Source organism: Nyctereutes procyonoides, unplaced genomic scaffold, assembly GCF_905146905.1.
Source record: "Nyctereutes procyonoides isolate TBG_1078 unplaced genomic scaffold, NYPRO_anot_genome, whole genome shotgun sequence".
NCBI lineage: Eukaryota > Metazoa > Chordata > Mammalia > Carnivora > Canidae > Nyctereutes > Nyctereutes procyonoides.
The window spans coordinates 33,891,376-33,918,001 of record NW_026575047.1 but is presented as its reverse complement, the minus strand read 5'-3'; the positions used below and the strand labels follow the sequence as shown (position 1 = coordinate 33,918,001).

Here is a 26,626-nt window from a genome sequence, read left to right as displayed (position 1 = left end):
GCTAGCCACAACTCAACAGCAAACTGCCAACGGTTCTCTGGCTCAATACTGAGCCAACCACCTCCTTCCATAAATATGGCCAAACAAAAAAATTAAACACCTACCTGAAAAATGAGTCTAGATATGAAAGGAATACACAGTGTACAAAGGTTTCAGAATGCATCCACACAAGCACACTGCTCTTTGAAATTTAAAGAAAAAATTTATTGAAGATCTGAAAAACAATTCCTAAAAGATCGACTTTTCCAGAAAACTGTAGCTACACAATGCATTGCGTCTATCATGTTAAAACGTGCATTAGACACAAATACAAAAACCATGAAACAAGCCACCATTCTTCAACAATCTGAGCAAAGATAAAATGCCTAAGGAACAACATGGATGGCCTGCAAAGGATGGACTCTTTACTTTAAGCACCATAAAAAAAAAAAAAAAAAAAAAAAAAGCACAAACGGATGAGCGTGTTCAGTTATATACACTGAATTGAACCTTTGGCACTAGGAATCAGAGCATTTGTCATAGAGCATTAACACATATTATAAAAGTGCGTAGTGTCAAAGGAATAGAACCACCAGCATTCAAAGCAGCTTTGTCGACTAGGCAATAGAACCATCTACAGTATGTCTCTCCGTTGTCCATCACTGAATACACTGGTAGCAACTTTGAAATGAAAAAAAAAAAAAAAGGAAAGAAAAAAGGAGCTGTAACCCCTTTTATTTTCTCTGTTTAAGATCAAACAGAAAACAAACATCAACTCTGTTATACACTAACATTTTCAAAGTACATCATTTGTACAAGAGAAGGACTAAACAAAAATGTGTTTACAGAGATCCAAACGAAGCGAGGGTCTGCGCCTCGCCTCACACGGCCTTCCGGTGGTACTCAGGAGGAGCCACTTCATAATCACTGGCACTAAACAAGGTTGCCGAATTCTTTGCCAGGTACCTAAAAATAAAGTATTAGTCATTACAAAGATGAAAGAGAATCCTACCTCGAACTAAATCAAGGCACAAAAGCTGCACAGTTTCTTGCAATATACACTAAAGATTTCGAGGTAAAACCCTGTGGTTACAATTCAGATACACTGGACTACACCCACCAGACAACATGCATCAAGAAGGAGGAGGTCCAGAGTAGGTCCAGAGTTATTCCCAATTTCAGAATGGTAAAAGAACAGGTGTTTTCAGAACACCAGTGCGAGAGCTTAGACTATCTTTACAAAGCAGAGGTTGCATCCTAAAGGAGTATCTGGTGTTTTTTTTAGCTGTTAGAAACTCTGCATGAAACAGATTCGGAAACTGACAAACACCATAAAAATCCAAGGGCCCAGGGATCCCTGGGTGGCGAGCGGTTTGGCACCTGCCTTTGGCCCAGGGCGCGATCCTGGAGACCCAGGATCGGATCCCACGTCGGGCTCCCGGTGCATGGAGCCTGCTTCTCCCTCTGCCTGTGTCTCTGCCTCTCTCTCTCTCTGTGACTATCATAAATAAATAATAATAAAAAAAAAATCCAAGGGTCCTGAACTGAAGCCCTCAAGCAGTAGAACACTTTCATTTCATAAAGAAATCGGGCAGAGAGGATCACTGGCAGAGCAAGCACTATAAAGACAGAGCAAGCACTATAAAGCCGTGTAGATACCCAGGCATGTGTTGCAATGTTGAGATTATAAAATACATGGTGTCACTTTAAGAAAATTCAAATACAGAAATGTATGAAATAGAAACTAACCACTCCAACCTTCCCTCCCGCAATTGTGCCCAAGAACTAACCCACCCGTCAGTATGATCCACAATTTTCTAATCTTTTCCCAAGAGTACAAATGTTTCTCTGTCAATGAGGGGACTCCAACCACACCTAGCTTTCCTGCAATGCGGCTGTTTCAACACCACAACACGGACAGCTTCCTCATCAGTGTGTTTACACCTACACCCTCTAATGGCAGCTTGGGTGTTCACAATTCTGCATTACTATCTACATACACATAAATCTTACATTTGCATGCATTTGGAAATCTCAAATTTCCAAAGGTGCATGCACCTCAACTTTTCTACGGGGTCAGTTCCCAGAGGAATAACAGTCTGGTCCAAGAGAAGCACACTGGAACTTCCAAAAGGCATTGCCAGAACACCCTCCAAAAAGCGGGCAGACACAACTGCCCTCCTTCTCCATTTCTGCAGTCTGTTTAATCTTGGCCAACGGGACTGAGATCCTCAGACCATGGGAACCCCCCCACTTTCAGGAGCCCACGGTACTGCCACCCCTGTGGGATCCCAGAGTACTGGTTGTCATCGCTTTGCTCATCTTGATCAAAACTCTTCTTCTTTGTTACTATTTTTAATCACAGAATTTTAAATCTTTTACATGGTCGACTATTTCCTCTACAATTTGAGTATTTAGAAAAACCATTCTCACTCTAAAGATAATGAAAAATATTACCATTTTCTCATCATTATCTTAATAGATTCAATTTTAAACTTAAACTTTTGATTCAGTCTAGAATTCTGATCTGTGACAGTAAGCATGGATCCTTCAAAAAGACTGGCTAGTTGGTTCCATCAGACACCACTCCAGCAGTTTGTGGCATTCACCACTTGCACGTATGCTGCCCCATTAACAGCCTCAACTCTGGCACCCCTCAGTGCTCTGTTCTTGTCCACACTGCCAATGTATCAGAGTGACTTCCACTACACTGTACTAATTTCATGTTTTTAATTTCAAGCATACCAGTAAACTTACTTTAGGAAATCATGAAGATAATTGAGCAATAAAGCAAGGCTCTTCTCATCCAGCGGAGTATAAGCCAACATCGCTCCAATTCGTACTGTGTAAACAAAACAATGTAGTCCAAGTTACATTCAAGATAGCTCTATAAGCGCTATGGTCATTATGGGAGCAGATGAAATCGCTGACTCCTTTAAAATACAGATTTTAGAAACTCCTCATTTTTAAACAGATTTCATATTTAGTATTTTAGATAAAAAGTGAATACTGAAATGGAATACTCTATGTTATTTTCTGTTACCCCAAGATAAAATAATTAAAAATCCAAAGGAGGGATCCCTGGGTGGCGCAGTGGTTTAGCGCCTGCCTTTGGCCCAGGGCGCGATCCTGGAGACCCGGGATCGAATCCCACGTCGGGCTCCCGGTGTGTGGAGCCTGCTTCTCCCTCTGCCTGTGTCTCTGCCTCTCTCTCTCTCTGTGTGACTATCATAAATAAATAAAAATTAAAAAAAATAAATAAATAAAAATAAAAATAAAAATCCAAAGGATAGGGATGCCTGGGTGGCAAACACAGTGGTTGAGGTCTGCCTTTGGCCCAGGGCGTGATCCCAAAGTCCTGGGATCAAGTCAGCATCAGGCATTGGGCTCCCTACAGGGAGCCCGCTTCTCCCTCTGCCTGTATCTCTGCAACTCTGTGTCTCTCGTGAATAAATAAAATCTTAAAAAAAAAAAAAAAACCCAAAGGATAAAAAGTACATTTTTTCTTAAAAGAGGGTATTACCAAATAATCTCAGTAGATGTGGTGCCCCATACACCTGGGACATGGGTGCATCCGGGTGATCTGCAAGGATCTCTGCATACTGTGGTCTCTCAAATTTGTAGAGTAGCTGAGTACCCAACATCACATTGAAGTATTCCTTTATTCCAGCCACAACCTCATTAACAGCATACTCCCTGACAGAGAGACAAAAATCTTTATTTCAAAGCAGGTCACTGAAAAGAACTGAGAAATAGAGATTAATTCAACTAATGTAAGAGTGAGAGATTTGAACTGAAGATTGAACTTATGACAATGAACTTTTACTGAACAGATTTTTAAGAGCTCTAAACAAAAGAACAAGAAAAATCAATTCCAAAAGTAAAGCAAGCTTTAGCCCTGAGGCTAAGAATGGTTTTTAAAAACATCTTCAAACAATTGTGTATTGTGGTTACATACACTTACACATAATAACTTCAATTTCACATACAATATTTACTGTCTGGTGCTTTAAATAGTAAGTTTGGAGGCCAAACCTCACGTCGAATCAATGAAATTTTATTTTGCTGGTTTCTGATGGCATTATTTTTTTAGAGAAAGTGAACATTTCAGAGGATTTATTTGGAACTAATAATACTTAAAAGAAAAATCTTTTGTGTATACTTTCAAAATTTATATATTCTTACTTATTATCTGTGTTTCCTCGAGATTTCTTGTAATTTGCATAATCTTCTAGGATGGAATCCACATTCTTCTTGGCAGGAAGATAAAAGAGCTATGAAAACAAAAATACACTTCAATTCCAGTATTTTTATTTATTTTTAAAGGAAAATTACATTGGAAAAGCTTCTATGCAATAAAAGACCACCTAACAGTTATGAAATAGAAAATGGCAATGTTTAGCATTTATTTACAACAAGGCTAATGTAGCGGAGGAACTAATAAAAATTTTTAATAATTTCAACTAAGTAGCCAAGTGTGACTAGCAGCTACCATATTGGACAGCACAGCTCTGAAGATGAGCAACCTACCGGACATACGTTCATACTACTCACAATCTATGGAATGCACCACAAAGAAGTGGTTGGCTCCTGACACGGACATTATGTACTACACGTGCATCATGTGCCAGACCCTGTTTGAAGCATTCCTAAAACTGCTCTTCATCCTCACATCAGGAGTGAGGTAGGGATTAAAACATGGAGAGGCCAAGTCACTTGTCCGAATCCTAACTGGTAAGGCCAAGGTTTGACACCAGGAGTTGGGCCCCAGAACAAATGAGGTCCACATGTTGTCTATGACTGAGGTCTAAAGTCTCATGAGCCCCAACCAGTCACACTCCACGCCCACCCCCTTCCTGCCCGTGCCACCTGTTTTAAGACTTGGCTCATCTATCTGGATTTGACGACGGAACCCTTGCGATGTCCCCCGTGTACCTCACAATGCCGTGTTCTCTACACTAGTAATTAGACACAGGATCTGGAACAGATTCAGAAGACCTTACTGGAAGTATTGTGTGCTTCTCATCACATCTCACTAGTCCCAAAATTATGGAAGGAGATCTCATTTTCAGTAACACCAGAACAGGAAACACATGCTTGTCTTTATTGGTTTTCAGAAGGATTTCCTATCCTAGCAACCTCCAAAATTGAGTTCTCTCAACCTTTTCTCAGTATAAACTCACGAGACTTTATAGCCGTACTTGTATTCCTTTCCAAGTCATGCCTTCTGGTGATCACACTATTCAGTCTCTGAATTAAAATAGCACTCATCAAAAAAAAAAAAACAAAAACACTCACCACTCATACTCCTTCAGTATTCAAGTCCATATAGATTTTTCCTTAAAATTCTTTTTCACACTAGCAAAAACATCTCTAGATGACAATCTATGTAGCTTTCAAAGTACCTGTTTTTGTCGGGTAATTAAGTCCCAATCATCAACAAGCCATGGTTTTAGCTCCTCAGGAATCTTCACTTTCACTTCAACTCTGTTCATGAAGGTTTCCTCCTGGACAGAAAAGATTTTGGCACTGAAACCCTATCTTTTCAGACAGCAACTACAATCCCGGGATTTTCCCAATCTCTAGAGGTACCAAATACTCAGATGGACTGCCAGAGTTGGCATTCAACAATTCCGAAATGAAAAACCCCTATAGCTAAACTGCTGGGAGCAAAGAACCTTGTCTTCACAGAGAATTCGTCTATTTGGTGCCTCTTTGTGTGAAGGCACAAATTTATCATCACATTTTCTTTTCTTTGTAAAGGAGCACTCAGAATGGGTGCACTTTAACTTGGTATTTTCATATTTATCGCTGATACCAAGGACTGTTCCAAACACGACTACCATGAAATTACTTAACATCTAAAATCAAATGTACTGACTCCTAATGAAGTCTTGACTAACTGCCCAAAAGTGCCTGTTTTCAAAACATACCACTCTAAGCATACCAGGTTCCTAATCTCGGCTTCACTTATATTAAAATTAAACAAAAACTCTACTTCCAAATTCCAAACTTTAGAAATAAGACATTTTTCACTTAAAGAAATTCTAAACTCCCACGCATGCACAGATAAAACTTTTGTGGCATTTTTTATGGGTTTATTAAGTCATCTGCGGACATACTAAACTGTTTAATATGAATTGTTAAGTCTATACAGTGAAACATCAATGAAATATATTTAGTCTTGTACAAGTATTTGATGATGAGCTGGGGAAGACATAACAGGGACATATTCAGAGCTACAAGTGAAATAAATAAAGATGTATTTTTAAAAAATCCTTTATCCAAAAATAGGAGTATTTTTATTTCAGTAGTTAATTTGGTTAACAATGTTCTCAAGACTCAAGTTCTGTTTGATTGCATAGACTACAGATACTAATATGCCGAGGAACCACTCACATTCTCAACAGTGGGATCCACACGGGCCCTTTTCTTGCGAGGAGGTGGAGGGGTCTCACTGGTGCTACCACCATCTCCGTTTCCAGGCGCTGCACAGATTCAGGACAAGGAGGAGATTTTCAGCTTAATACAGGAGAAATTTGTGAGGAAAACAGTCCCATGATACCCCCTCCTCTTTTCATGTTCCCATGATACAGGAGTTGCCTGCATCTATAAGCAAAGAATCTTAAAGTCTTACCAAAAATATAACTTTATAGCAGCAGGTAACATTTACCAATATTATCATCTGGTATTTATTACAAACTATGTTTTTTTTTAAAGATATTTATTTATTTATTTATTCATTCATTCATTCATTCATTCATTAGAGACAGACAGAAAGAGAGAGAGAGAGAGAGGCACAGAGACACAGGTAGAAGGAGAAGCAGACTCCATGCAGGGAGCCCGATGCGGAACTCGATCCCAGGTCTTCAGGATCACACCCTGGGCTCAAGGTGGCGCTAAACCGCTCAGCCACCCGGGCTGCCCCAAAATATGTTATTCTCCAATATAAAGACTAACTGTGACATACGTCTCTCCATGGTAAAAAGAATGTCAGAGTTGGGTCTCTACTACCCACGTATGATACTATGAACTGGATGGACTCTATAGAATGTTGTTGTGACTCATCTTTGAGATGACCAACATAATCTGCCTATTGTAAAAAGTTTTCAGGTTTTAACATTTAACACTAATTTCAAAATGAAAATGCAATAAAAGTAAATAATTTTAACAAACTTAATATACTTACTTTTCTGTTTGTTCTTTTTGGTTTTCCTAAAAGGGGATGGGAAAAAAAGAGAAAGAAAAATAAGTGATTGTTGCTACTAAAGCTGCCTCTGTGAATTCCCCTTTACAATGGTTAAGTTCTTACGGAAATACTGCCTTAGATGGTAAGACTCAGCTGCAAATAGTTTCCTGCTTAGATAAGAATTTTCATCGATAGTTAAATTCACACCTCCCTCCATATAATACAAAAATAAACCAAAACCACCATGTTGGGAGAGTTCTAGGATATTACTAATTTACAAGTTCACAGCATATAAGTTACACGGTTTATAAGATTACATTATTAGTTCCACCAAAATAAAGTTCCTCCATTAACTCAGTACCAGAAAGCTCAGAGAATAGGGTGCAGGGCACATGCCACCCTCACTGGCCAGTTTCCCTAAACTACTCTCAACTGGACACTCCCTCCTTCTCAACACCTAATACTCTTTTCTTCCCCTACATAGAACAAAGTTAATGTCTCCTTACTCTTGGTCACCACATTTCTAACAGCAACTTAACTCATGTCTATTTACAAACTAGCAAACAGTAAATTATTAATTTTAATTTCACACACAACTATTTATAGAACACAAGGAAATCCATTTGAAGCCCAGAAGTATGGCCTACATCTGGTGGGACTGAACCAGAACAATGGATTATGTGGACTCTTCTACTACTTTAAAGAACATTTATAAATGTTATTAATTGTACTGACCTAATTTAGAGCATGGGGTTCATTTTGCAATTCAAATTAATTTGTGTTTGGTTATAAATACAAAGATCTGGGATGCCTGGGTGGCTCAGCGGTTAAGCTTCTGCCTTCGGCTCAGAGTATGATCCTGGAGTCCCGGGACTGAGTCCCACATCAGGCTCCCCGCATGGAGCCTGTTTCTCCCTCTGCCTATGTCACTGGCTCTGTGTCGCTCATGAATAATTAAAAAAAAAAAAAAATCTGGCCATTTAAAAGTACAAGTTTTTTCCTGCTTCTCTAAGTTTAAACTTCTGGAGCACAAGTATTTGTTGGAGAGTTATTTCTGGGTCAGATTAAACCATAAATTTTTACTTATACACATCAAGAACAGGTGGTGGCGGGCAGCCTGGGTGGTTCAGCAGTTTAGCGCCGCCTTCGGCCCGGGGTGTGATCTGGATCACGTCCCCATGTCGGGCTCCCTGCATGGAGCCTGCTTCTTTCTCCCTCTGCCTGTGTCTGTGCCTCTCTCTGTCTCTCATGAATAAATAAAATCTTAAAAAAAAAAAAAAAAAAAGAACAGGTGGTGGCTAAGAGAAACCTAGAGCTCTGACAGGCATTCCTTACCCACTTATTCTATACGACAAAACTAAAGGAAAAACAGACAATGGGCCCTAATTCTATAATCTATAAACTATACTTAAATGAATCGCAGCAGCAAAGAACCACGAACATTCTTGCTTCAACCTTCTTGCTTATAGTTAATTAAAAAGCAAGCTTTCTCAAATTGCAAAAATTTCCTACAATAAACTGCTAGTGCTGTTTCTTTCTCTAAGCCCTGTGACCAAGTATATAGTCAAAATATTAGCTGTTAGATTTCAATTTAAATAAGAGAAGTCCTAAGTCACTCTTAAGAAAAGCCATTCCACTAAACAATGAACCAAAGCACAACCTTTTGAAGCCAAAGTACTAACAAACGTCACGTGTATTCACTATTAGTTTAGGAAAAAAAAAGCTTAAGGACCAAGATGTTAACAAAGAGAAAGTTTACTTTACTTCTCTATGCATATTCAGAAAAAGAACAATTACTAAACCCTAAAGATCAAGTAGGATAAAACCAAACATTAAAAATTGTATCAAAACTCAAATCAAAATGAAAGAAATGGGGGAAAAATATTGTCAGGCTTAATTACTCATTATTTCCATATACTTTAAAATATACCTGCTATTCTACTAGGGAAAAGCAATGCTAAAAATTACTTGAGGTCTTCTCTAACCACCCAGATAATGAGCTCAATAAAATGCCATCTTTCCTACTAATAAAGGCTCTTGGAGAAAAAGGAAGTTCCAGGTCTTAGGGCACAAAATTTACCAGGTGATCCTAGAATATACCTTTATCCTACCTGATGACACAGAAGACCCAAAACACCTAGAAGCCCTCAAAAGGACCCAGGAGTCCATAAATGTGAAGAGGTCCCAATTCTCCAAGGAAGGGAAAATTGAGTTTAAAGCTTTACTTCAGGGACAACCGGGTGGCTCAGCAGGTGAGTGCTGCCTTCAGCCCAGGGCCTGATCCTGGAGACCTGGGACTGAGTCCCACATCGGGCTCCCTGCATGGAGCCTGCTTCCCCCTCTGCCTGTGTCTCTCATGAATAAATAAAAACTTTAAAAAATAATAATAAATAAATAAAACTTTATTTCATGTAATTACTGAACCATTTTTTATATGTACCCTTTATATTCAAACACTACGTTTTTGTTTTTTTTTTAATTTTTTTTTTTAATTTATGATAGTCACACAGAGAGAGAGAGAGAGGCAGAGACACAGGCAGAGGGAGAAGCAGGCTCCATGCACCAGGAGCCCGATGTGGGACTCGATCCCGGGTCTCCAGGATCGTGCCCTGGGCCAAAGGCAGGCGCCAAACCGCTGCGCCAGCCAGGGATCCCTCAAATACTAAATTTTTAAGTCTACTACTATGTAGACTAATTTTCTACACCAACTTTTAACATGATAAAGGATTAACATATCAAAAATATTATTGTACTGGAATGCCTGGGTGGCTCAGCGGTTAAGCATCTGCCTTCCACTCAGGGCGTGATCCTGGAGTTCCAGGATCGAGTCCCACATCAGGCTCCCTGCATGGAGCCTGCTTTTCCCTCTGCCTGTCTCTCTCATGAATAAATAAAATCTTTAAAAAATATGTATTATTTTATTGATATAAATCCATCATATTCTCCCATATGAGAAGTTGATGACTTTTAAGACTCACTTGCTATTAAAATCCTAATGAATACTACCACATGGCAGTTTTCCAAAAAAACTGCATCATTTGTTATTGTTTATTAATGAAAGCTACAGGCTATCCTCAGTGGCACACCCACTCCCTGGCCATCAATTATCACCTCAACCTTCAAAATGTCTAATTACCTTCATGACTAACATCTCACATTTAGGTAGTAAAGTCAGACCTAAGGAAAAACTTCTCTTTGATAAATCATATTTTAGAGCACTGTCACTTTTGATCCTTTGACAAGAATACAACCTCTCATTAAACTACCTGTTTTTAAAGGAGAATAATCAAATCACAAGAAATAAAATGATCTTTTGATTAAAGTTTTTGTCTTATGTGTATGACTTCCACACAGTTTTGTTTTTTTGTTTTTGTTTTTGTTTTTTTTACCAAGATATTCTAAATCTTAAGAGTTAACAAGAAAAGTTTCCTCCCATGGGGTGGATAGGTAATTTGAAACTTTAACATCTCACACATTTTTACACCATGGGTTTCAAGAGAATTAAACTAGTATTTATTTTTAGTGCTAGAGGAGAACCAAATCTACCCAAAAAATACCTTACCTGACTTGTATCCAACTGATAATACTCTAAAAAACATACATGCACAAATACATCTTAAAAAATAAGGGTTGTAAAAATAATCAATGCCATTGAATTATACACTTAAAGAGGAGTTAAGTGGTAAATCTTAAGTTACATATATTTCACCATAATAAAAAGGGGGCAGGGTGGTACAAAAACCTAAGGGAAATTAAGGAATATTTAATTATCACCTATTTTCAACAACCCAACACCTGAGAATGCGATTCTCATTGGCATTTTTCAAGTCAAAAATGTTCCAATTTCCATTTTCAATAAATCCTAAAACATGATAATGAGTACTGAGTTTGATTTTCACGTATAAAACGATATGCAAAATTAAAACAAAGAGAGCTTCTTACACTTCAACATTTTTCTGTTGCAGACCAGATGTCTTCTTTCCTGGGGCAGCCCCTCTCATCTTCCCCTCTGCATATTGCTCCCTTCAAAAATAATTTCAATAAAGTTGTCATTAAATGAGTATGTGGAAAAGTAAATCGTGCCACCTTGATTCCATTTGAGATTTATATTCAAACTGACGTCCCATGTCCCTTTCCAAGTATAATAGAATCAGGAAGTAAGATCACAGTGAGTTTGCAACTACAGGAATTCCAACAACATCCTGCTATTTTCTACCTGACTCTATGGACGGACTCAAGAAATGACCGGTATGCTAACAACTCCTTTTTTCTAGAAAAGGCTTCTCTGATTGCTTGAAGTTAAAGCCCCACCACACAGCAGCTGACAGGTACCAAGAATCATTTTTTAGGCAGGCAGCCAACATGATTTCTACTTTTCCATTTCTCAAAATTAATTTATAGACATTTCTCATTTCTCATACTCGTGCTGCAAAACTTACTGATTGGCTTTTTGAAGTTCTCGCTGTTTCTGCAGATTGGTGTCCACATATTTGAGTACTCTGCTTTCTGGAACCCATTCATCCCAACTGAAAAAGAGAAGTTAAATTATCATTCAAAATTATTTTTTACTACTATTTAGATTCTGTCCACCAATTACTTTTTAGAGATCCAAGAGGTAAGACTTTGGATTTCTCTGACAAAATTTAACTAGCTAGGACTACAAATCCATTCTCAACTAAAAATGAAAACCCAATGAAAATCTGTTCTGTAAAGGAAGTAAACATTTCATATCAAAAGCAGCATTCTAAATCTGCCAGATTCCAAAAGCAGATTACTCAAATCCTTTTTTCAAATGACTTAAGAGCATGACACTTAAGAGTCTCTAAGCAACTACCTTTACAGGATAAAGAGATCTTAAAGAATTTTAATTTCCAAAAAAATGAAAGAGTCCATCAAAAGCTAATAATATTGTAATACAACAGCAAAGTTACAGACAGAACTAGTTGTGTCTTATTATCATCACCTGTAAAATGGGGGTAACGGTACTTACCCTGACAGAATTATTCTAAGAATTCAATAATATATATACACAATAGTTGCGAGTCTGACACATAAACACTAAAGGTAGGTCAGAAACGTGATTAAGTTGATCACACTCAAGTACCATCCAGACCTATTCTAAGACTGTAGATCAAACCATTATCATAGTTTATCAGACTACACAGTCCTCAACCTTCACTCACTCACGACGAAGGAATGTACTAACATCCAAGACATATCCAGAGATGGCTTTCTGAACATCAGGAGGTAGAACCAACCACTCTTGAAAAATATCTAGTTGCTTAAGCATCCTGGCATGTACAAAATCTCCTTCCAGATTTCTGATGTGGTTTTCTCCCCAAAGGGGAAAACAAAAACAAAATATTTCTTAGGGAAGGCTTAACTATTCATGCAAAGTGATTCTTTTCTCCTGCCGAGGGAGCTCCTTTAGTGACACAGATGTAGCCTCAAAACAAAATCTTTCATTTAATGATTTCCCACCTCTGACCTCTTACATAAGATAGCCAAAAGGAGAATAAATAATGAAAAAGCAATCCTCAATATGATTTCCTAGAGAAAACTTGAAAACATGCATTTACCTAGAGGTCAGGAGGGGGTGGTGTACTGAGGGAGCTCCTTCAGGAACAGGAAAAAGGGCTACAATATCCTCACGTGTCTTCAAAGTTTGTTCAGAGCGCCTGGGCCTCACAGCACTTCTGATACAGACAGCATAGTACAAAGTAATCTCAGTCACTAGGTGCAGAATTTAGCTTAAGCTTTATTAAGATTTATTTATAAATGGAATATTTAATTGTCTGTGTCAACAAGTTCCGGTAAGGTTTTTGAAACTTTAGAAATATATTATCTACTGTGCTTTTGAAAATATTTACATATTTACTAAAGTTAAAAAAAACTCCAATTTGGAAATTGGGCTTTTGTTGTATGACTTTCTAAAAGTATCCTACAAACCGTTTTCAAAGTGAGAATCTTACTTTTATTTATACATCTTAGAACTATTCCCATTCTAAATTAAGAGATGGCAAATTTTTATTTACCATGAAGTTCCATTTTAAGGCCTGCAAATCCCTTTCCATTCTGAGAGGAGATGCATCTAAATAAGTACCTCAATCTAAAAACCAAATCAAGGGGCACCTGGCAGGCTCAGTTAGTAGAGCACACAACTCTCATTGGTCTCCGGGTCATGAGTTTAAGCCCCACACTGAGCACAGCATTTAGTTTAAAAAAAAAAAAAATTTAAATAACAAGTTTAAAAATAAATAAAAACCAAATCAATTCCAGACTTTCCTTTATGTGTCAGAAGCTGAAAATCCTTGCTGAACCACAGGAAAATAAAGTAACACCTTTTGCTCTGAGGAATATCACTGAAGGTAGTAACAACTCAAGGCCAGATGTTCAGAAATTTTCACAGGTCACAAGCATAAAAAAGTTCAGAATTAAAAAAAAAAAAAATTCAGAATTTTCAAAGGAAGCTTGTCACTAATTCCCACATAACACTGACCCGTGGCACTGCTTACACAGTACTAAACATAAATGTAACACGCTTGCTGGGCATTTGAGTAACTCCTCATTTTAAAATGGGCTTATTTAAAGGTAACTCTAAAAACTAAGATCAAATTTTCCAAAATTACATATATTGATCTACATTCCTAATCACCTATAAAAAATACATCTTTGTTCATTAATATTCTCAACACATCTACAAAGATACTAAAGATCTCCAATGTTTAATGCCATTTTTAAATTATTTTTTCAAGGAATCAGCATATAAACTTAGCTGAAAACAAATCTATGCAGCTTATCATTTACTTTTGTTACTGAACCCTAAAAAGGGAAAACACATTATTTTGAAGCCAAAAAATCAGGAAATACAAGCATTTGGCACTTTCACAATTTTTTAGAAGCTACAAATGTCACTCAAAACCCAAGTCTTTAAGCTATACATTTACTCGTATATTGTACATAAAAGAGTTAAGCACAAAAACTGTATTCACAGCTATAACAATGAAATGCTAAAATAACTATTTACAAGTGTACATGGAGAGGGGGACAAAGCTATGCCATGAATGTAAGTTTTTTTTTTATTTCCTAGATGGACTTTAAGTTTCCTACACATGATATGCACACAAATGAGATAGTCTATGACCTGTAGAGAATGGAGATTCTTACTGTAATGTTCTCAACTTTACCCAATATTGACAGAGTATACGTAAAATAATAGAAGACTGAAATACAGTTTAAACATTTTCTCAATAGGGAAATAAATCTACAATATACACCAGGAGCCATACGATGAACTTCCCTGGATATGAGAATTTAGCACTCCTACTGAAATCACATTTACAATGAGTTTACTTCTACAAGACAAAAGGATAGTTTTCTCCATTGCTTTCCCAATTTCTCTATTTAAAATGCTGTCATTATCAGAAATAGTTTAATCATTAAATGGGGGGGAAAATTACAAGTTGTCAGAAATGTGCTTTTACACATCTTAGATTTCCACCTTTCTACAACTATACTAATGGAAGAAAAGTGAAGGGTCTGGTATTTCTTCTTAGCTAAAAGCATTTTGTGAAAACTTTTCTTAAAAAAAAAAAAAAAAAAAATCAAACTGGGTTGTGTCATCTGAAACAAGACCAAAGTCCCAAAGAATACCTCCTTGCATACCAACAGGGCTCATCAAACCAGATGGGGGACCATGCACAGGGCACAGGTGACACAAAGCCTTTTAAGCTGCTAAAAAAACGACCCCTGAAGAACTACTTTCTAGCAATCTCTGAAAGACAAAACATCACTAATAAAGTCATTTAAAACCTCTCATAGTAAAAATTACAGGCTCTTCAACTTTAAGCACCAAAAAAAGGAGTCCATTGTGTGTGATATTTGGGGTCCCAAAGAGAAAGCCTCATCACTGAACAAGAGCTCCACGGGCTAGATATTCTAGAATGTGTTCAATCTATGACCATTGTCCACTCCCAGTAACAGATCAGTACACCACTCCTTAAAAAAAAAAAAAAAAAGTCTAATAACTCTTCAAGGTGAAACATTAGGTTGTGTAATTAAATTTCTGTATCTGTATTAATATTCTAAAAAGTGAACCATATGAAATCACTCTCTGCCTAATTTGTTGCCAAAGCTCAGAATATAAAAGTTGGTCATTACTTCCTAATCAGGCAACCTTATCCTTTTTCCTTTTCTAGGTAGGAAAATCCAACTAGCTCTGAGTATAACTGTTTACAATAACATATAGTAAATGAATTTGTGCTGAGGCAAAAAACTCAAGCTGTACTAAAATGTACCAAAACCAAAAAATAGTTGGATGCCTAACAATTATTAGACATTCTACTAGAACAGATATAATCCAAAGAATTCAAAATGAAATGGCTGTGTACCCTCGTTTCTATTACTTTCTTCACACTACAAATGCAATACCCTTGCTTTGAGAAATATATTAGGTTAAAATCATGACACACAGGACACAAGCTACCTTGTTAGAAATAAAACATTGCTCTTAAAGATCTAATACTAATACTCACTTTTTATTCCAACCACTGTAATGTATAAAGTATTTCACTTGTTTGTCCTTTATGGCAACCTTTACACACTGAAATAAAAAAGAAAAAGTTCACTCAGAAATATGTTTTGAAAAAGACAACCATCACGTGTGCTTTTCAAGTATGCGATCTTTCAGAGACACTCCCTTCAGCACAACAAAATGTGACTCTCACAGAGGCAGGAGTTCAAGCCCCGGGCTCCTCACACTCATCAACAGTCATAAAGATGCTCAGAGTCACCATCTGTTGGATTCAGTCTAGCAAAGCTGAAAACCCCCTAAGAGGTCACCCTGACGCTTAAATCAATGGGCTCAGCGCTCCAAGAACGGCTAATTAAAGCCGTGTTTGCACTTTCTCAAAGTCTACCAACCAGAAGCCATTATGTATTTCAAAAACAAACTTAGCTAAAGAAAATTATTTATACCAAATTACTAAAAAGTGTCATTTACCTATGGAAGGCAATCAACTGTTTTCTGCTGCAGAATATCAGCAACTAGCCAAGTGACAAATGAAAAACATTTTATGTTCTTAAAAGAAGCCAAATTAGAATGAATTATGAGGAAGTCATTAACTATGACAAGCAATCACTACTCGTTCTGGATTAAGTCTATCTTCAGTAAACCAAGAGAACCATGATAGTTTAAGCCATCCCAACAGCCATTTAAAAATCATTCCCTGTAGTTTCTGCTGCCTGAGGGAAAAAACCTGCCAGGTTAGTGGAGGTGACACGACAAAGTAACATTCAGAGATATAAACGATTGATAGAATTCACAACTTACGAAGTGTTAGTATGACATCATTAAAACAAAGTTACCAGATTCTCCATGAATCCAAATTCAGCCATTTTAGAACTTTAAAAACACACATCTATGTATTTGAAACAACTGAGAAGTCGTAAAAACAGTTATTATTTGGTCACATGGGCACTTCAAGATTAAGACCATTTTCAAACATATAAATACCAAAAATGCTGTAGAAATTGTATTTATTAACTAAATGCTTTATTATTTTATACACTGTTTTTAAAAATTATGTGTTAAAAATAGTCACACAACATATTTGCACTGAAAGCAGAAACAATATACTTTCAGAAATCTGTTTTACTTGGGAACACATCATCTCATTTACCTCCGGCTAAATGTAAAATCAGTTCTGACTGCGGGACCACAGCACTGATACAGAGGAAAGGAAGCCCCTGGGGTTCAAACTCTGACAGACAAACCAAGTTCAATGTCGTCACATTTTTAATGTTCACGTTTATCTTTAACAGAGCCATGTTAGTTTAGAGCTCACTCAGCATCATTTACACCCAAAACTGGCAGTATTTTCTCATAAGTCACTAAGTACACAATGCACTTGCTCCACAAACAATCAGGCTTTTACCTTTCCCCTCAAATGCTCCCTCCAGCTGCTGGGCCATCAGCAGGTCACAAGGTAAAAGACAAGGTGGCAATACTGTACTTGACCCATTCGGACTCTATGGACTACCAATCTGAACAAGGCAACTAACTCTCTTCCTACCAACCACTGAAATCTGATGCTCAAAAGTCATCTGACTGCAGTCATTTCAGCTAACTTCTCAAAGGAAAACAGATTTCATACCTTTGCTTCATAAAGAAGAGGCCCATGAAAGCACAGTACTCGCTCACCTGTAAGAGTAAAAAAAAAAAAAAAAAAGCCAGGTTAATTTTAATTTCTCTTCATACCTAAGGGTCACATGGGAGGGTCACCATGTGTTCCCATGTATTCCTGAAACACTGGCAGAGCATGGCCATGTACAGATTAATACTTCAGGTCAAACTTCAATAGTACCTTACGACAAAAAAATCACCTTCATACACATTGTAAACAGAAAAAAAAATTGAGTAGAATGTCAATCTATGTAGATCATCAAATCATCTAACACCTGATAAACCAATAAAATCCACTGTATCAACCTTTTGGCAGGATTTGGATTTTTCAATATCTGAAGAACACAATTTTTAAAATATTTTCTTATTTTTTAAAACTAGTTGGGAGAGAGAGAATTCATGGGTATGGGCCCCCAGAGGGGAGGGGCAAAGAGAATCCTCAAGCAGACTCCATGCTGAGCACAGAGCCTGATGCTGGGCTCCACAGCAGGACCCCAAGATCATGATCTGAGCCAAAATCAAGAGTGAGATGCTTAACCAACTGACTCACCCAGGGGCCCCTAAAATATTTCCATATTTATAGAACCCTATAATCTCCCTATTATCTTCTCCTTCCAAACCTTTTACTGGCCAACTAAAATAAGAATTCTAACTTTCAGAAATCATACTCTACGTCAAACCTACAATTAAGACTTGTAAGAGTAACTAAATGTAAGGGATTAAGATGTGGAAGCCAACTTGGCTCATCAGACAATCAGGCAGTGAATTCCTGGCAGTACCTGAAGATCACTTTCAATTACTATAGAAATGGATTTTCTTGCACGTTATTTTCAGTCCCCTTGGATTTCATCAGACCCAAAGGTAACAAAAGTACTCCACCACAAACAGCTCTTTCAGCTCTAAAATCGTTAAAAATGACCTACTAGCTCAACTTTTTTTTTAAAGATTTTGAGAGAGTAGCGCACAGAGGAAGAGGGGAAGAGGAAGGAGACTCCCTGCTGAGCAAGGAGCCTGAGATCATGACTTGAGCCAAAGTGAGATGCTTAACCTACCCAGGCACCTCCAGCTCAACTCTTAAAACTATAGGGCAATAAGGTTTTCACCAATTTATTGTTTTTTTAAAGATTTATTTACTCCTGAGAGATAAGAGAGAGAGGCAAAAACATAGGCATAGGGGGAAGCAGGCTGCCTGCAGGTGAGCCCTATGCAGGAAAGCAACCAGTACAAAAGCACAGAAACATGACAAGGAGACACTATTAGGCTACCTACCATTTAAGTATAAATAGTTCACTATCACTGGAATACAGGATAAACATATGAAAGTAGAAATCAAAGCTACACAGATCACGGAGTCCCACATTATGAAGTCTGGACTTTATTGTGTGAGGATTCCCAAATGTGATCAAGAATCTCAGGAGTTTTTTTTAAAACGGCAGATTTTCAAGCTACACCAGGGACCTGTATGAGACCCTTCTGAGCAGCCCCAGGAACTTTACTTTGATCAAAGTTCTCCATGTTAATTCTCGTGCAGAGGTTCCTGGGCCTATGCAGAGCTTCAAGTGGAGACTACAAATAAGCAGTCCACGGTGAAATCAGAAATAGGTCTGAACCAAAAGCAGGGACATGTGAAGAACGACTATGCAAAAGTGGTAATTTAAAGACTTCCAGACTGTGGAAGCATTAACCAGAACAGGAAATGGGGGAGGGGGGGACCAGTTTTGGACTGTTGAAGAGTGGATCCAGCACACCCAAAATGGAGCCGTCTAGGAAGCAGTTGGGTATACAAGTCCAGAGCCCAAGGGGGAGCTGGGCTGGAGCCATCACTGAATACCAGGGGCAAGGATGAGACCCTGGGGATATAAGGAAGGTCCAACGCTAACAACAGACTTGTGTCTCCTAACTTCACTCTCCAGGCACAGTTTAGAAACATCCTTAAGGACGCCTGGGCGGCTCAGTCTCAGTGAAGCATCCAAATCCTGATCTCAGCTCAGGTCGTGATCTTAGGGGGTGAGATCAAGCCCTGTGTCAGGAGCCCAACGTGGGGCATGGAACCTGTTAAAAAGAATAAAGACACCCTGAAAATGACTTTATTCCTTTTTGGCTGCTGCAAAAGTCTACTGTCCTGAGACTGAGACCCTTCTGACCTCCATTCTGGCTACCTGACCGTCCTATTGTCTTGATGAATACACAGTGAACAGGAGGCATAGGAGCCAGGGTAATAAACACCTACGGCCTAGTTTTCATGTACGTGGAGAAAAACCTGTAATGGGGGAAAAGAGCACACCAGCATATCAGATACGGCTTGTAAAGCCTTTGCCCACTCTTGATCCTTCCGGTAACCTGAAACAAAGGTAATTCTGTCCATTGCTCTTCCATCAAGGTCCATGAGACTCCAGGCCCCCTCCACCCACTGGCCTGTGTGCACTGGAAATGCTAGAAGCTACTACCACCGGTGAATTCCTGACAAGGCAAAAAGGTCCTCCCTGACAGCAGGCTAGACGCCAATAGTTTACTCTGTGCTGTATCAGAATTTCAAAAGGAGAATGGAGTCCCATACAGACAGATGTGTCGCTGCACCCAAACACTGCTTACCTACAACGTGCTGAACCTCATGAAAAACCTCCGAGTTTACAGCAACCATAAGCAGAAACAGTTTCTGACCAATCAGTCCTGCGGTGCCCCAACAACTAACTCTGTGCCCACCGGCAAGGCATTCCTGCTCTCTGAACCTGTCCTACAACCAACCACTTAGAGGAGGCCAGAGAGGGGAACCCCGTGGAAGCGATGGCCCTGGACACGATCTGCAGAGGTCAGCGCAGCACGTGGCTCTGCAGCCGCCCCCCACCCCTGGTGGAGCACTTTCCCGGGGAAAGCCGGCAGGGCTGAGCCCAGGCAGTGGCCCTTCTCCACTACCACCCAGCAGGGAGCACCTCGGGGCCCCGCCCAGGACGGTTCCGTCCATACAGCAACCACACGGCCAGCCAGAGACAAAACTGCGCCTGAACACTCCAACCGCAGTGCGGACGTTCCGGAAGCTCCGGACAACCACCGCGACCTCGGGTCAGGGGCGTGCACGCACACCGCAGGGCTGGAGATGCAAATGTCCTGCGGGGGCTGCTGCGGGGGGTGGTAGGGTGGGGCGGGCAGATCCATCACCGGAATCCTAACGCCCCGGGCGCCTGGCTGGCTCAGTGGCTGAGCGTCTGCCTTCAGCTCAGGGATGGCTGCAGGGCGCTGGAATCGAGTTCCACACTGGGTTCCCCGCAGGGAGCCCGCTTCACCCTCTGCCTCTCTCTCTGTCTCGTGAATAAATAAATAAAATCTTAAAAAATAGTAATAATAAATTTTACAAAACCAAACGAGTCCCAACCGCGCTGGACGCCGAGTTGCAGCGCTGCACGCCCGGGCGGGAGCCCTCCCCGCGGAGGCAGGGCGCCCCCTCCGGCGCGCGGGGTCCTAGCGGGCGGGCGGGGCGGGCGGGGCGGGCGGGCCGGGCGGGGCGGGCGGCGGGCGGGCCGGGGCGGGCAGGCGCAGGGGGCACCCCGCCCACCCGCGCCGCCGCGGCCCCGCGCGCACAAAGCCCCGCGCGGCCGCCGGGAGGGGGCGCTGCGCAGCCCGCGCGGGCCGCCATGATGGCGCGGCCGCCTCGCCTCGCCTCGCCTCGCCTCGCCTCGCCTCGCAGCGGCCATTTCGCAGCAGCGCTCCGCTCCCGCGCGGGGGCCCCACTCCCCCCGCCCCCCCGCGGCCCCCGGGCCCCCCGCCGCGCCCGCCGCCCCCGGGCTGCCCCGCCCCGCCCCGCCCCTCCCCCGCGGGCCTGCCCCGCCGCCGCCCCTCCCCCCGCCACATCAGCGCCCCGCCGCCGCCATGCCGCGCCCGCCGCCTCCCCACAATGGGCGGCCCCCGCGCCCGCTGCCCCGCCGCCCCGGCCTCCCCGCCCGCGCCCGCCGCCGCCGCCGCCGCCGCCGCAATGCGCCCGCCGCATCAAGCGCTGCGCGCCCCCGGCCGCGGCCCGCGTCGGCCCCCGCCGCCCCCGGCCCCCGCCGCCCCCGGCCCCGCGCCCCCGGCTCCGGCCCCGCGCCCCCGCCGCCTCTCCCCGGGGGCCCCGACTCACCCTCCTGGAATTTGGGCTTCGGGTCCTGCTTCGGCGCCATTTATAAGTGATTCGCCGCCGCCTCCTCCTTCTCCCACCACCCCCGACTACCGCCCCCTACTCTCTACCCCACCCAGCTCCGCGTCAGACGCGCCGTCAGCCGCCGCCAGCTCTACATCCTGGGCCCGATTTGCCAGCGCCCGCAGACCTCACCGCGCCGCCACCGCGCAGCCGCCGCCCCAGCCAACGGCCGCCCGCCGCGCACGCGCCCTGAGGCCCGCGCCGCCCCGGGGCATGCCGGGACTCGTAGTTCCGCGGGGACGAGGACGGGAACGGGGCGGGGGAGGGGCAGCAGTCCTGGGCACCGGGAGGGGGAGGGGAAGGGCCCCCACCCCGCCCGTCCGCACCCCTGAAGCACCCCACGGGAGTGAGGGTCTCTGCGAGCCCGCCCGCCTCCCTCGCTCGGGGCTCCTCGGGGCCGCCCCGGTCCCAGTAACCCGGCTGTGGGGGTGGGGGTGCGGGTGCGGGTGGCGGCCGTGGGTGCCCCTTGCTGCCGGCACCTGGCACCCCCCACCTTGTGTCGTCACGGAGAACTTGGGGTTTGCCTGGAAGCTGTGATTGCACGACCCGGGTCCACCTCCCCTCTGCCCGGCCTCCCGCGCGGTCCGCCAACCCCCTGCCCGGCCTCTCCCCGCCGAGCCTCCCCGTCCAGGTGCAGTGCGGACATTTCCCTGAGCTCCCTGCGGGGTCCCTGTGGGTGCGTGTCCACCCCGTGAGCCTGCAGCGCGTCTGTGCGCTCGCCGCATCCCTAAGGATGAACAGACCTTAACTTGTCTGGTGTCGGCGGTGTTGCAGGCCTCAGAGGCTGCTCCGCTGCGGGACACTGGTGTACACGAATCTATGCAGGCCCCGGAATCCAAGGGGAGCACGTTGGTAGCCCCGGTGAAGGCCTCATCAGCTGACATTTCCAGCAACCCTTTAAGAGCCTGTTTCCCCACAGCTTTGTCAAACGTGCTACCATCGGTTCCCACAGCCTGGTCTTCCTGTAGGAGGGAGTCCAGCATCAGGGGAGTGAGTGGTAAACGAGGGTGGGAGGGGGCCGGGCGAGCTTGAGGGTGCGGGATGGGTACTGCTTCTCCCTCTGCTGTGGTTACTTGCTGTTGGCATAGGTGAGGAGGCATCAAGCTGTGCACTTAGGAGTCATGCACATCACCATACCTACCATGTACCTTAAAAAATATCTTTAAAAGTCACTTTATTTGGGGGTGGCTGGGTGGGGCGGTCGCTTAAACATCTGACTTCATCTTGGCTCAAGTCTTGATCTCAGGGTCCTGGGATCCAGGTCTGCATCTAGCTCTGCATCCTGGGTGTGGAGCCTGCTTAAAATTCTCTTCCTCTGCACACTGTCCCAGCCCTGCCTGCTCTTTCTTCCTTTCTCTCTAAAAAAAAAAAAAAAAAAAAAAAGTCCCCTTATTTTAGATATAGGAGATTTTCAAACATAGAATTTTCTAACTAGAAAGAATAATTCATTATGTGTCATGCCTGACTTTTTCAATACGCACCTCCAACATAGAAAGGCATTCTCTCATTTACCACGATACCACGATCATACACACACACACAATTAACTGTGGTTCCCTAAAATCATACAATTCCTATTCCATGTTTCCTCACTTGCTCCTAAAATATTTGAATGTTTGTTGCTTATTTTTCTTTTTTTCGAAACAATCTATTAAGTGACAGTTTGCATTTGGTGGTTAAGTCTCTTAAATCTTTACATCTAGGCCCCAAATTCCTAAGGTGAAAATCTGTGGATACAATTCAAAGGATCCATGAACTCATATAGGTGCAAAATTACACCCTTATTTCAACCACATTTAAAATGAAATTTAGCATTTCCTTTCATTATAGATGAAGGAAACAAAGTGCAGTAACCCCAGCAACACCTGTGGCTTTGCCACACTATAAATTAGATGTTTTCACTCACATTGCAGTTCTTGTATAGATCTCAGAGCTATCGTATAAATTCATTATTTTGAAGTTACTACACTTATTAGATCATGTTATTTCATGCATTAGAAATGAATCAAGTGGGGATCCCTGGGTGGCTCAGCAGTTTGGCACCTGCCTTCAGCCCAAAGACTGATCCTGGGGTCCCAGTATCGGGTCCCACGTCAGGCTCCCTGCGTGGAGCCTGCTTCTCCCTCTGCCTGTGTCTCTGCCTCTCTCTCTGTGTCTCTCATGAATGAATAAATAAAATCTTTTTTTTTAAAAAAGCCTCGATTAGATCTAAGTTGAGTTTTTGACAAGAACATTTTACAGGTGATGCTGTGCACTTCTGAACTGCGTCCCATCGGAAACACACGATGTTTGGCCATCTCATTAGTGATGCTAAATTTGATCACTGGGTTAAGGAGGTTAAGATCATTTTGTTTTTGTATAATCAAATAGTATTTAAATTTATATAGATTTAAAGCCATGTACAAAAGCAGAGGGGATAGTATGATGAACTGTGGTATATACATTGCTTAGCCTCTAAGTTAATAACCCACAGCCAATCCTGTTTCATCGCTGTGCATCATTCCTCTCGCCACCAAAATCCATAACACAAAACCCAGATATCATATCTATTTCCATTATAAACAAGTTAGTACACATCTCTTCTTTTATGTTTTCTCTCTCCAAATTTTTTTAAAGAAATTTCTTTTTTTTTTTTTTTTTTAAGAATTTACTCATTTATTAATGAGAGACAAAGAGAGGGAGTGGGAGAAGCAGGCTCCATGCAGGGAGCCCAACATGAGACTCGATCCTAGGTCTCCAGAATCAGGCCCTGGGCTGAAGGCGGCGCTAAACCACCAAGCCACCCGGGCTGCCACTTTCTCCAAATCTTTATTTAAATTTCAGTTTAACATACAGTGTAATATTAGTTTCAGGAATAGAATTCAGTGATTCATCACTTCTATATAACACCTGGGAATTGAAGGGCTCTTTTAAAAATATGTTACTACATTTAAAAATGTTTAAAAATTAGAAATAGTAATAAATCATCAGTCAACATAATACATCACCAGCCAGCAATAAGAAAAAAAATATTTGAGATCAAGCTCATTTTTATTTTATTTAAAGTTTATTAAGCAAACTTCTTTTTTTTTTTTTTATGATAGAGAGAGAGAGAGAGGCAGAGACAGAAGCAGGCTCCATGCACCAGGAGCCCAACATGGGATTCGATCCCAGGTCTCCAGGATCGTGCCCTGGGTCAAAGGCAGGCGCTAAACTGCTGCACCACCCAGGGATCCCTCAGGCTCATTTTTAAATGTTAGTTCTGAAGGAGCTGTGACCCTAACTCCCTCCCTGGAGGGGAACGCCTGCATTGATTTTCCTAATGCTTTGAAATGAAATGAATGGTAATTACTTAATACAGAGCATTAAAAAAATAAATTTTAGGGGCACGAGGGTGGCTCAGTGGGTTAAGCATCTGCCTTTGGCTCAGGTCATGATCCCAGGATCCTGGGATCAAGTCCTGCATCGAGTTCCCTGCTCAGTGGGGAGTCTGCTTCTCCCTCTGCCTCTGTGCTTGGTCTCTTGCTCTCTCTCTCAAATAAATAAATAAAATCCTTAAAAAATAGTAATCATATCTAAAAATAAATAAATAAATTTTAAATCAAGATCCCCTCCTAGTAGAACACTGGTTATATTAGTGTCCTGAGGCTGTCATAACAAGGTGCCCCAGAGTGTAATCTACCTCACAGCTCTAGAAGCCAGAAGTCTGAGCTTAGGGTGTGGGCAGGGCTGCTTCCTCCTGAGCTGGGAGGAGAGCTTGCTCTGACTCTCCCTCTAGCTCTAGTGGTAATGGTTGGCGTTCCCCGCTTGTGAAAGCACTCTGCCCTCTGCCTGCATCCTCACATAGTCTTCTCCTTTGTGTCCAAATGTGCATTTCTAGGTGTGTGTCTGTGTCCAAATTCCCTCTTTTTATAAAGACACCAGTGGACCTGGGTTAAGAGCTCATGCTACCCCCGAATGACCTCATTTTGGCTAATTACCAAAACACTATTTCCAAAAAAGGCTACCTTCTGGGGTACCAGGGGTTAGGGCTTCAACACATGCATTTTACAGGAGCACGGTTCAACCCATAATACCAATGTTCAATTTAAAATGGATGCATGAAAAAATAAAATAAAATAAAATGGATGCATGATGAATATTTCTGGGCAAAAGAGTGTACTTATGGTGATAAGCACTGGGTAATGTACAGAATTATTGAATAACTGTATTGTATGCCTGAAATAATATAACACTGTATGTTAACTATGGTGGAATTAAAAATCAATAAATCAATAGATGGGTGATATCTTCATTAACTTCTTGTCAATTTGCTAATTTGCCTCTTCTCTGACAGAGTTTTTGCCTTTTGAAAAATTCTATGCCCCTCGCATCACTAGAGATTCTTAAACTACTGTAATAATAGAAGTATTTAGGGATCATCATTTCTGATGCTGAAATCTTCCGTGTGTTTCTTCCAAAGCCTGAACTTGTATCTTGAATTGGTGATAACAGCATCCAGTAGCTGCGGAGAATGTTTGGGAGTTGCTACATATGATGGAAAGTATCTACTTGATAAGGAAAACGTTTGCAGCTGTCACCATAAAAACAAAGTTTTACCCCTAAGAACTTGTTCTTTCAGGAAAACTTGTGCGGGGGGTAAAGGTCTTTTGAGACTCCCAAATGTCAGGTGGAAAATTCTAACCCTACAGTTTGAATCACTAACTTGGGGAGGAAAAATTAAAGCAGTCCTGAGCGTCTGTTCACAGCAGGTACCCCATCAGCTGACCCCTGAGCGGCCCTGGGGACCCTGCACAGCGCCCCCCACCCACTGGCCCTTCCCACAGGCAGGAAGCCAGTGAAGGACAGGACATTGATCTGCATAATAGACCTCGCCAGTCACAGCGGGTCCCCAAACTGGGCAATACCGCACAGCATTCAATTAAATATTAATTAGATAATTATAAATTAGATATTTTCAAAAACCCACGTTTCAGATGTTTTAACCCGGACAGTTTTGTTTTTTTTTTTTTTTTTTTTACCTACTGCACTGTTTGATGTCAAGGCAGCCCAGGTCGCACGGAGCCCTGTGGGTGAGAACAGGCTGGGGGGACCCGGGGGCAACTTGGAAAATCAAAAGGGTAAC

General features: G+C 41.9%; 1 protein-coding gene across 2 annotated transcripts; it reads right to left on the bottom strand.

Annotated features, from left to right (window-relative positions):
- Positions 1 to 697: 697 nt before the first annotated feature.
- MORF4L1 (mortality factor 4 like 1) lies at positions 698 to 21,614 on the bottom strand. 2 transcript variants are annotated; one of them, XM_055326596.1, is made up of 13 exons: positions 21,463 to 21,614; positions 17,323 to 17,369; positions 15,703 to 15,770; positions 12,748 to 12,864; positions 11,608 to 11,694; positions 11,111 to 11,191; positions 7,169 to 7,194; positions 6,379 to 6,467; positions 5,385 to 5,486; positions 4,165 to 4,253; positions 3,503 to 3,675; positions 2,737 to 2,821; positions 698 to 945 (listed from the first exon to the last, which is right to left on the bottom strand). In XM_055326596.1, the coding sequence occupies exons 1-13, from the start codon at positions 21,500 to 21,502 to the stop codon at positions 861 to 863; spliced, it is 1,089 nt and encodes a 362-aa protein (XP_055182571.1). In that variant the 5' UTR covers positions 21,503 to 21,614; the 3' UTR covers positions 698 to 860. The 2 variants fall into 2 exon arrangements, with proteins under 2 accessions (XP_055182571.1, XP_055182572.1); XM_055326597.1 differs by lacking the exon at positions 12,748 to 12,864.
- Between the last annotated feature and the right edge of the window lie 5,012 nt (positions 21,615 to 26,626).